General features: G+C 38.7%; 1 protein-coding gene across 1 annotated transcript; it reads left to right on the top strand.

Annotated features, from left to right (window-relative positions):
- Nucleotides 1-2,343: 2,343 nt before the first annotated feature.
- LOC109175115 lies at nt 2,344-4,647 on the top strand. The gene is made up of 3 exons (XM_019324365.1): nt 2,344-3,942; nt 4,009-4,117; nt 4,310-4,647. Exons 1-3 carry the CDS (start codon nt 2,344-2,346, stop codon nt 4,645-4,647), a joined length of 2,046 nt encoding a protein of 681 aa, XP_019179910.1.
- Nucleotides 4,648-12,822: the final 8,175 nt, after the last annotated feature.

A 12,822-nucleotide genomic window follows, 5' to 3' on the forward strand; every position in this document is an offset into this window, starting at 1 on the left:
ATTGCATTGATTATTTTTTTTTAGAACATTTATTCTGATGATATATAGAGTAATATATAATCAAACATCAATGTTAGTAATCATTCCGATTCCATCCTACTACCAAACATATAAAATATTATCACCAAAACTCATTCCAATTACCAGATATAAGGTTTAAGCTCAGTCCAATTGTGTCTGTGTATGGCTCAAAGAGCTACGAGCTACCAAGCCATGCATGAGTTCAATGTTAGTAATCCTTTGTTTTGAAAGACTAATTCAAAAAAACATCCTTTGTTTTTTAATCCTTTGTTTTCAAAAAAAATAAAAAATAAAAAACCCTTTGTTTTGAAAGACTAATTCAATGAATGTGACTGCAAATGATTTCGTTTCAGCTGGACAGACCATATCAATTAAAATAATCTTTATTTCATTTGTACTCTAGATTGATTGGGATTTGAATACCTGCAACAGATTGCAATATCATAATAAAATATTGCGCACGTTAAAATAGAATAATATTGGGATATGCTTTTTAGATTGTCTCTGCAAATTATTTTGTAGCATTGGAACAGTCTGTTGAATAAATAATGTATAAGTTAAATATTGACAAAGTATTCAAAGACTAAATAATTTAAATATATATTGATCACGTTTATGTATTCTCAGTTTCTCCCCATACTTTAACAAAAATAAATAAATAAATAAAATTGTACGTAATCCCTACATAATTTTCTTAGGATCCAATTAGAAATACGTACGGATATATTTTTTAAAAAATAATTCTTAGAAAAATGAATTATTTTTTAAAAAATATTTTTATTTTTCTGATTTTTTGACAAAAAAAAAATATTTTTATTTTTCTGATTTTTTGACAAAAAAAAAATAAAACAAAAAATAATCTTTTTCTATTTAGTTAAAAGTTAAAAATTTATATTTTCATTTAATGTTTGATTCATTTAAAAAACGGACTATAGTTGTTTTTAATCTATAGTTGTTTTTGTTAAGAAATAATCCTATGAAAGAGATTATTTCTGGAAAATAACAAGCACAAGAATATGAAAGGATTGAAAGGGTTAGGTTGTTAGCTTGAGTCGTGTGATACCCACACTATTCTTAAAACCTTATTTGCTACCTTCATTTAGTGCTAGGAGCGTTGTAGTCTAGGTTTTCCAAGATAAAACAAGCTACGGTTCTAAGTTTGAGAACTGTACTCAAACAATAGAACCTAGCGAACGAGAACAAGGGATGAACACAGTTGGTTGAGAAGGAGGAAGAGCAGAGTTTTGCAGGCTAAAAATGTAGGAGCAGATGTGTATAAAATCTGCTGACGACCATTATTTACGAAAAGGAGCAACTTAGCTGCAAGGCCAGCCATTTTTGCGTGCGAGAGAAAACCACTATACTATACAATCCAATATGCCTTAAAAAGCTACTTTAAAGCATTTTCACCGTTTCGTTATAGGTTTTGATTGTTGTTAGCGGGTTTGTTCCCATTTTTTGAAACATGGTTTGGTCCAGTCTCTTTTCCTTGTTCTTGCTTCTTTGGTTCAATAATACTCTTGGGTTTCGTTTAAAAAATAATAATAATAATAATAAAGCCTTTCCACCTTCATTTTCCAACTCAAATGAGTCTACTTTGAAAATTAATTTTCTCATTCACCAATTATTATCCGTTTTGAGCGTACAATATATCAATCTCCAACGAAGAACTCGAATCCACTTTGACTCGGCCTAAATTAGAAGTGGACCTACATATATTTATACCACAAAATAACCACTTATTATTATGCCATTTTCGTGCTATTTTTCCAACCGTTTTCAATCTATGTGCTTATTGATTCAACATATTTGGTTACAATTGGTATCAGCGCAATAATGTTTACATTGTGTGTAGTCAATTTGTTGGATATTATAATGGCAATAATGGATTGACTTGAGAAGATATTATGTTGCTTTATTTTCCCAAGATTCAAAACAACTTCATGAAATTATTTTATTATTCACCTATTGTCCACCATCTATTAATTATTAAAATCACTAAAAATAAAGAAAATTAGTTGAAAGGTTTTTCAAACTAGAACCAATGACCCTCAGGTAGAAAGAAGAATTTAAAACTCAGAATTCTTTGGTTTCTCTTCAAATAATTTGCTATTAAATATATATATGTAAGTAAATAATAGAGGATGACAAATCTTGAAGGGTATAATAGGCTTTGCACCTCTCCAATCTGTTATAACCGTCTACTGCTCTTCTTTCTTTTCTCTGTTCATATGTATAAATATGCTTTCTTTCCTTTCTGCTGTAAGTTGACTCACATAATAATACAATCCATCTTCTTTCACATGTACTGCTCCGTCCATCATGGTATCAGAGCCATTCCGGCGTAACACTTACGCTGCCGTCGTCACGGGTGAGATGAGACAATATCAGCGTGCAGCTTCGCCGATCACTCAATCGCCGGTGCAAGATCACGATCCGACCGTTCCACAGACAGGAACACCTCCAAGTCAGAGAACTCATTCGCTACAGAGAACTCCTCCACAACAGAGAGCTTCGATCAGACAGCTAAGGAGTCTCACCATGGAAGATCTAGATAATCCGCTGTTTCTCAACGCGAATGATAACCCCTGCGCCATTCTCGTTAATCCACCGCTGCAAGGCAGCGCGAACTATGGATCCTGGAGTATTTCAATGCAAATTGCATTGGAAGTAAAAAATAAGTGGTGCATCATTGATGGAAGTATCTCAGCACCTAGCAGGGAAGACAGCAAGTACACAGCGTGGAGACCATGCAATCTCATCATCTGTTCCTGGATATTCAAGTCAGTGCATGCCTCCATCGCTCAAAGCATAATGCACTTGGATAATGCCAGAGAGGTATGGGAAGATTTGAAGCGCAGGTTCTCACAATGTGATGCGCAGAAGATCTCGACGTTGCAGAGCGAGATCTACAATCTGAAGCAAGGAACTCTTACTGTGAACGATTATTACACGAGATGCAGAATCCTATGGGAAGAGATGAATGCGTTGAGACCGCTTCCCATCTGCAAGTGCGATCTGAAGTGTTCCTGTGGATTAGTCAATCCGAAGTGTTCCTGTGGATTAATCAATCAAATCAGGCAAGAACGAGATGTAGATCAGGTTATACACTTCCTTCAAGGCCTTAATGATGATTATAGCAGTTTGAAGTCTAACGTTCTTGTTCTTGATCCACTTCCTGAGGTTTACAAGGTGTTTGTTATGGCTGAAAAGCTAGAAAGACAAATTGCGTTGGCAAATTTGAACTTAGGCAACCTTGAGTTTAGTCAAGCTCATGCAGTACAGTCTGAACAAGGAAACATGAATGAAGTTGTTGCTGCTATGAACTCATATAGTAATCAATATAATGGGAGACGAAATGGAAATTCAAACAAGGGAGCAAAATGTACATACTGTGGAATGAGTGGACACACGGTTGATAAGTGTTTCAAGAAACACGGTTATCCTCCGGGGTGGATCCCGGGATATAAGTCCAAGGGAAAACAAGCAGCAGCTGTGAACTTACAATCTGGAAGTCTGGATTCTCTTCCTGCTGTGGCCACTGCAGATCAAATGGAGAAATTAATTTCTCTGCTTCAAACTCAGATAGGGCAATCCTCAAATACAAAAACTTCTGCTGCTGTCACTATGGTCCCAAATTTCAACCAAGGAGAAAATTCAAATGAAGGCAAGTCTTCTGTTAATCATATCAACTCCATTTTGTTATCCTCTTCTACTTGGATTATTGTTTCCGGGGCCTCTGATCATATAATCTGTGATTTAAATCTCTTTGATAATTATCATGTTGCTTGTGGCACTGAAGTGAACCTCCCTACTGGAAAGACCATTGCAGTTACTCACACGGGAAATGTTAGACTTAACAGAGATTTGTGGTTGAAAGATGCTCTCTATATTCCATCTTTCAAATTCAACTTAATATCTGTTAGCAAGCTCTTACAAAGTTCATGTTATAAACTGACTTTTACACTTTAACAATGCATGATTCAGGATCCCCTTGGGAAGATAGTTGGTTTGGCCAGACAAACAAATGGCTTATACCTGCTGACGAAGCCTCCAAGTACACAGAATATAGATCATAAAAGTGTTATTGCACAATGTAATAGCGTTGAGATTTGGCACCAAAGATTAGGGCATTTCCCTATGAATAAACTCAGTGTTTTGAATGAAATAAAAGGCTATGTTCCTAAAGATTTTCCTTGTGATGTTTGCCACTTTTCCAAACACAAACGGTCTCCCTTTCCCCTTAGTACTACTCTTTCAAATGCATGTTTTGATCTGATTCATGCAGATATTTGGGGGCCATTCCATGTTGCTGCGTTAAGAGGGGAGCGTTACTTCTTGACTCTAGTGGATGACTACTCTAGGTTCACTTGGTTGCACTTGATGAAGAACAAGTCTGAAGTCAGGGAACATCTGAAACGGTTCCATGCCATGGCATTCACACAGTTTGGGGCTCTAATCAAGACAATCTGGACTGATAATGGGACCGAATTTAACATGGCAGATTTTCTCGCAGACAAGGGAATTAACCATCAAAAATCCTGTGTGTATACTCCACAGCAAAACGCGGTTGTTGAAAGAAAACACCAACACATACTCAATGTTGCAAGGGCTCTCAAGTATTAAGCTTCTCTACCCCTTGAATTTTGGGGACAATGTGTCTTACATGCCACATTTCTTATCAATAGGCTGCCTTCACCAGTGTTAAAAATGGCAACTCCTTACAGCAGGCTATACGGGAAAGAACCGGATCTGAGCAGTTTGAAAGTATTGGGATGCTTATGTTATGCGTCGAACCTGTCACCTTCGAGACATAAAATGGCTCAGCGTAGCAAGAAGTGTATTTTCATAGGTATTCCTGCTCACATCAAGGGCTACATGCTATATGACTTGCATGATAAAAGCATATTTGTATCAAGGGATGTAAGTTTTTATGAGACTTATTTTCCTTTCTCTGAAGAAGAATACATCACGGACAAACCTCCACTGTAATCTACTGAACCTTGTCTTCCCTTGATTCCAATCTCTACTTTGATGCATCTTGAGCTCCATGAGGCTAATGCTGGGACTCCTCTGCCCAGTCCAGTGCGTCACGAACACCATGAAGCTGACGTCTCTGAAGATAGCCTTTTCCATGACAATATGAGCAGCCAATCAACTTCGCAAGAGGCAATGCAGCAGCAGCCACAACAACTTGATATATGCATCCCACAAAATGATGCCATTGTTGAGCAGCCGAGAAGATATGAAAGGCCCCGGCGTGCTCCAAACTGACTTCAAGACTATTACTGTGAAGCAGTGATCACTAAAGGCACTTCTCCTCATCACTTGTCGAGAGTCATGTCCTTTGATGCCTTAACCCCGGCACACAAAGCTTTCTCTTTGGCTGTCATAGCGGTTAATGAACCAAAGACATACAGCCAAGCCATAACAGATGACAATTGGAAGAAAGCAATGACTGCAGATATACAAGCTTTACAGGATAATCATACCTGGGAATTAACCGAGTTGCCTGCGGGAAAAACACCCATAGGGTGTAAGTGGGTGTACAAACTCAAGTTGAAGTCGGATGGCTCCATAGAAAGGTACAAAGCCCATCTTGTTGCAAAGGGATACACTCAACAATTGGGCATTGATTATTTAGAAACCTTCTCTCCAGTCGCGAGGATCACTACAATTCGGACGTTCCTAGCAGTTGCTGCTGCCCGAGCCTGGCATGTTCATCAGTTAGACGTGAATAACGCCTTCCTTCATGGTGATCTAACAGAGGAGGTATACATGACTTTGCCCCCTGGTTTTAACACGGATAAGCCAAACCAGGTTTGCCGATTACTTCGCTCCCTCTATGGCCTTAAACAGGCCAGTCGTCAATGGAATGAGAAGCTCTGTACTGCCTTGTTCAGCATTGGTTTTGTTCAATCAAAATCGAATCCTTCTCTGTTCACAAAAGGGAAAGATGACAATTTCATAGCTGCTCTCGTATATGTGGATGATATATTAATCACAAGTCCTAACATCTCCCGAATCACAGACATCAAAACATTCCTGGATACAACTTTCAGTGTAAAGGATTTGGGAAATCTCGGGTACTTCCTAGGCATTGAAGCAGTGATGAACAGCTCAGGCTTGCATCTTTGTCAAAGAAAGTATGCTCTAGATATCTTAGATGTGGAAGGCTTTCTTGAATGCAAGCCCGTTCATACTCCCATGGTACCTGGTCACCAACTGCAACACAATGATGGTGCTCCTCTAACAGATGCTAGTAAGTACAGAAGACTTGTTGGCCGATTGCTATACCTAACTGCTACCAGACCAGACATAGCCTATATAGTTCAACAATTAAGTCAGTTCATTGATGCTCCCACTAACAATCACTTAAATGCAGCTCATAGAGTTCTCATATATATTAAGAGCTCTCTTGGCCAAGGCTTGTTCTATCCTAAGGGTGTTGAATTGCAGCTAAATGTCTTCTCTGACTCTGATTGGGCTTCATGTGTGGATACAAGGAAATCCATTACTGGATATTGCATTTTTCTGGGGACTGCTCTCATCTCATGGAAATCTAAGAAGCAGGCAACCGTGTCAAGATCTTCATCCGAAGTGGAGTATAGAGCTCTTGCCACCACTGTTTGCGAAGTACAGTGGATTACATACAGTCTTGCAGATTTGCATGCTACTTTAAAGAGGCCTGCTGCCATGTTTTGTGACAATAAATCCGCCGTGGCGATAGTCGAGAATCATGTGTTTCACGAAAGAACCAAGCATATTGAAATAGATTGCCACTTGGTCCGGGAAAAGGTGTCACATGGGCTGATCAAACTGCTATCGGTTTCCTCTTTGAATCAAATCGCTGACGGTTTCACCAAGCCTCTCCCTGCTGCTCCTTTCAAGGTTTTCGTGTCTAAGCTAGGCATGCGAAACTTGCATGATCCAGCTTACGGGGGGGGTAATAGAGGATGACAAATCTTGAAGGGTATAATAGGCTTTGCACCTCCCCAATCTGTTATAACCGTCTACTGCTCTTCTTTCTTTTCTCTATTCATATGTATAAATATGCTTTCTTTCCTTTCTGCTATAAGTTGACTCACATAATAATACAATCCATCTTCTTTCACATGCACTGCTCTGTCCATCAGTAAAGATTTTTGTCTTATAAAATTTTCAAATGTGTAGTGCAAGTAAAACAAGAAAATCAGTCAATAAAATGAGGTGATTTTTCAGTGTTTCATCATCATAATGCGCTCCCTGCATGCATGAACTTATAAATACAAGACAACTGGTTTTCAAAAAAAAAATACAATGTTGGAGGTTGAAGATGGATGAAGTCACAAGGGCAACAAGGGCTTTCATGTCTTTACTCCTCAAGGGGCATTCTTGTCTTTACACAACAAAATCTGTTATAACCGTTTTTTGAACTCTTCCATCCTTTTATTCCTTTTGCTGTTGTAATGAGGGTTTCATACTGAAAATAATACAATGTTCTCTTTTCTTCCTTCCTTCTGTTTAGCTCCCATTCATCACTCTGTGCATCTTCCATAATCCAACATGGTATCAGAGCGTCGCCGTAGCTATGCCGTCGCCATCGTCATGGATCCCGGAGTGGGTGAAGGAACGTCAACAGAAGACGCCACAGCTCCTCCTCCAGTTAGCCAAACCGCTGCAAGTCGCAGTCATCTATATCGAGAAGAGGACTTCAATGACCCTCTGTATCTCTACATCACGAAGAATCCCAATCTAACACTAGTATCTCCTCCTCTTTCCGAAAGCAACTATGCATCCTGGAGCCGATCTATAAAAATTGCTTTAGGTGTGAAGAACAAGTTCGGATTCGTGGATGGAACTATTGCGTGTCCAGGTGAAGCTGATCCGAGGTATGCAATCTGGAAAAGATGTAATGACATCGTCTGCTCTTGGATTTTGAAGTCTCTCAATCCAACCATAACGGAAAGTGTGTTGTATTTTGAAATAGCAGAAGAGATCTGGACAACTCTGAGAAAAAGATACTCACAAGCTGATCCACACAGAATAGCAGAAGTTCAGAATGAGATCTATACGAATGTGCAAGGCAGTATGTCTATCAATGAATATTTCACAAAGTGCAATGCCCTATGAGAACAATTAAACGCAATGAGACCTATGTATGTATGTGAATGTGTGCCTAGGTGTTCTTGTACACTCATGAGCAAGATACGGAAAGATAGAGAGGATGATCAGGTGATAGGGTTTCTGGAAGGCTTAAGTGATGATTTTGAAACCATAAAGTCAGGAGTCTTAGTAATGGATCATGTGCCAAACATGGAAAATGTTTTGAATATGGAATTGAAGCTGGAAAGAAAGCTCAATAGCTCTGGTAGTCACAAGAGCAATGAAATTATCCAATCTAATGCAGTTCAATATCAGAATGTAGATGAACAAGGGCTTGTGGCAGTCTCAACATCATATGGAAAGAAAAAGTTCAACAACACTGGAGGAAAGTGATAAGTTTATTTTTGTCTATATTTTTACCCCTTCTTGAACCCATTTTATTTGTGAATTGCTTAAAAACTTGTGTGAATTGTGACTAAGTTATGTTGGTTTTATTTCAAGGTGCAATCATTCACAACAAGTGAGAAATTCAATGATTTTTGGAAAGTTCCTAACAATTCTTGGATCAAGAGATCAATCAAAGAGTTTGGAATGCATTTAGGAATTTTCAGGAGCCTCGTACCCCCTTGCGTATGCCCATCCCTCATCCCATCCTAGATCTGAAAAAGGAAGCAGGTGGCGTACGCCCTGCCGTACGCCCGTACGCCCATTCCAGTGAACACTACAATAAATGGTATTGCCTGCCGTACGCCCATCCCTGAGGGCGTCCCTCTGTGCTCTGTTCACTATTTAGGCGCGGATTCACTCATTTCTCTACGGTTTTGACCCATGGTTGAGCCCTAGCTTTTCTCTTTCACTTCCTTTCATATTGTAATGTTAGATTAGGTTTAGATTTAGGTTTCTTAACATATTTCAAGCTTGTAATCAAGGATTCAACACTTGGATTCCAAGATTTACCATCCATTTCTTAGTGAAGTTTTCTTCTCCCTTTTATCTCTTTATCTTGCAATGTTTATGCTTTACATTTATGTTTTTGTGTTCTTTATGTTATTGAATCATGAGTAGTTAGTTTATGGACTTGAGTTAGGGTTGTATTATCTATTTTGATGCTTGATTTGTGATTATTGCAAAAAGGGGAAGAACTCCAACCTAGGGTTCATGTGTTTGTGATGGTTTTGTATTTGTATCTTGTTAATGTTTGATGTACACATTCATTAGCTTGTTTTTGGAGGATTCATTGCCTCAACAAGAGTTGGGTGATGAATCCAATCCACCCCTTGCATAGACCTGATTTCTTCCTACGAAAATAGGGGAAATTGGGGGCTTTAGATGCTTTGTGTGCTTGATGGACTTGGAATTGATTCACCACGAAAGTGGGGCAATTCTTTGTTCTAATCCTTGTTTATTAATCACGAGAATGGTTCATAGACTAGGATACCTACGTGCATTCCCGCTTGTTTCATTGGTTACTTGTTCTCCCTAATCCCTTAGGTTGTTAAAGCATCTAGATGATAATACTCCCTAGCTTGAGTCTTATTTCTTTATTTTGTGTTTATCTTTGTGTATATGTGTTAGTCTTATCATATCCTTAAACTTGTAGTTTGCTTAGCTTCTTGTTGATTTCCTTATGCTAGTGCCTAGTTTATTGTGATTGCATATTGCGTGCCATATCCCCCAATCCCCTGAGGACGATATTTCACACCCGAGCTCACATCTTATTTTTGCTACATCAGAAAGAATGTTCCAAAATGCACATATTGCAACATGCTTGGTCACACTGTGGAAAAATGCTATAAAAAGCATGACTACCCCCATGGTTGGGTAGCTGGATGCAAATCCAAGAACAGACAAAACAATGACAATCAGCAGACTCAGAATGCTTCAGTAAATCAAGTTGGAGACATATGTCTATCTGCTGATCAATTCCAGAGATTAGTGTCATTATTGCAGAACCAAAATCAAGGTAGTCAAGCATCTACTAGTGCTGCAGTCACAGTGGCAAAACCTGGAATTAGAACAGACATCAAAAATAACTCAGAAGAACTTAAGGAAGGCAGGTTCATTCCTAACTTTCATGTTAATTCCATTTTGAATTGTCCTGCAATTTGGATTCTAGACTCAGGAGCCACAAACCATATTACATGCTCTTTAGAATACTTTGAGAACTGCCATAAGGTTCAGGACATATCTGTTAGATTACCTAATGGAGGGACAGTAGAAGTTGCCAATGTGGGGGATATCAGACTTTATCCAAATTTGGTATTGAAGAATGTGCTTCACATTCCAAGTTTTACTTTCAATATTATTTCTGCTAGTAAATTGGCAAAGCAGGGTAATTGCAAACTTATTATGAATGATATATCATGCAATATTCAGGATCCTTATGGGATAATACATGATTTTGCTGAAGAAAAAGGTGGATTGTACTTGATTAAGCATCCACCTGCTAAGAAGAAAGATGATCAGTCTGATAGAGCTGGTAGCAATCAGTGCAATGCTATGACATTACAATTGTGGCACAATAGATTAGGACACTATCCTATGGACAAGATCCAATGTTTTGTATGGAATAAAACCTGTTCAGTTTAATAAAACTCATGACACTGCTTGTGACATTTGCCATTTTGCAAAACAGAAAAAGTCCTCGTTCCCTGTGAGTACTTCTAGAGCTGAAAAGTGTTTTGATTTAGTTCATATGGATGTATGGGGACCATTTGCAGTTGCATCTCAGAAAGGGGAGCATTATTTCTTGACAATAGTAGATGATCATAGCAGATTCACCTGGATTCATCTAATGAGAAATAAATCAGAGGTTAGAGCTTTGTTTCAGGCTTTCTATCAATATGTTGATACACAGTTTTCAGCAAGAATAAAAATTGTGAGGACAGATAATGGAAGTGAGTTCTTTATGAATGCCTTTTTTAGTGAAAAAGGTATTGTGCATCAAAAGTCCTGTGTGAACACCCCCCAGCAAAATGGAGTGGCTGAAAGAAAACACCAACACTTACTGAATGTGGCAAGAGCCCTAAGGTTCCAGTTTGGCCTGCCAATGGAATTTTGGAGCCAGTGTATTCTGCATGCTTCTTATTTGATCAATAGGCTACCCACTCCCATAATTGATGGAAAGTCACCTTATGAATTTTTATTCAAGAGCAAGGTGGACTATAATCAGTTTAGAACCTTTGGTTGTCTATGTTATGCTGCTACTGCCTCACAAGGAAGGAATAAGCTGATGCCAAGAGCCAAGAAATGTATCTTCTTGGGATTTCCTACAAATGTAAAGGGGTACATAGTTCATGATCTCACAAACAATTGTGATTTTATTTCCAGGGATGTGCAGTTCTATGAAGACATCTATCCCTTGAAGGACAATGGTTCAAAAACTGACACTGAATCTCAATTGTTCAATCCTTCATTGCCTTTAATTCCTGTTTCAGCTGATGCATATATCATAAGAAGATACACTGCCTCACCACATTCTATTGAAATTGACCAGGCATCACCAGATATTGAGCCACATTCTGTTGAAATTGGCCAGGCACCACCAGATATTGAGCCACATTCTGTTGAAATTGGCCAGGCACCACCAGATACTGAGCCACATTCTGATGAAGCTGATCAACCACCAATAAATATTGAGCTTGACTTCACCACTGGAGTGTATGCTGAAACAGGCACTGATGAAAGTCCACAAGAAGATACTCTCAGTCAGACATAGCCTAGAAGGTCTGGGAGGATCAGAAACATTCCCACTAAATTGCAGGACTATTATTGTCAGCTCATGATAAAGGACAAAGCAATGTGATGACATCCCCACACTCACTAGATAAAGTTATATCTTATGATCAGCTTCCCCTTGATCATAAAATATGTGCTTTATCCATTTCCACCACTCATGAACCTCAGTCTTATAAGGAAGCTGTTCAACATGAACCATGGAGAAGGTCAATGCAGACTGAAATAGATGCATTGATTGCCAATAACACATGGACCCTAACAGATCTTCCAGTAGGGAAATCCCCTATTGGTTGTAAATGGGTATACAAAGTGAAGCATAGGGCAGATGGCTCTATAGAGAGATATAAGGCTAGGTTGGTTGAAAAAGGATATACTCAACAATTGGGGGTTGATTATACTGAAACATTTTCACCTGTGGCCAGAATGACTACCATAAGGACATTCTTGGCTGTAGCAGTTGCAAGAAATTGGGACATTCAACAGTTAGACATCAATAATGCCTTTCTACATGGAGATCTAAAGGATGAAGTTTACATGGGTCCACCTCCTGGTTTTCAGATTGATACTCCTAAGCAGGTTTGCAGACTTCTAAGATCCTTGTATGGATTGAAACAAGCTAGCAGGCAATGGAATGCTAAATTGACACAGGCTTTAATGATGATTGGTTTTCATCAATCCACAGCAGACCCTGCTTTATTCACTAAGACCTCAGGAAGGACTTTCACTTCTTTACTCATTTATGTGGATGACATATTGGTGGCTGGGAATGACTCATCACAGATCAATGACCTAAAAAGATTTCTGGATAAGGCCTTCAAAATAAAGGATCTTGGCCATCTGAATTACTTCTTGGGGATTGAAGCTTTAAGGACTTTTGATGGCATTAATCTCTGCCAAAGGAAGTACACCTTGGAAATTTTGAAAGACAATGGTTTTTTGGAGGCTAAACCTGCTAAAACTCCTGCAGTGACAGGACAA

The sequence above is a fragment of the Ipomoea nil genome, unplaced genomic scaffold (genome assembly GCF_001879475.1).
Source record: "Ipomoea nil cultivar Tokyo-kokei standard unplaced genomic scaffold, Asagao_1.1 scaffold0684, whole genome shotgun sequence".
In the NCBI taxonomy this organism is placed as follows: Eukaryota; Viridiplantae; Streptophyta; class Magnoliopsida; order Solanales; family Convolvulaceae; genus Ipomoea; species Ipomoea nil.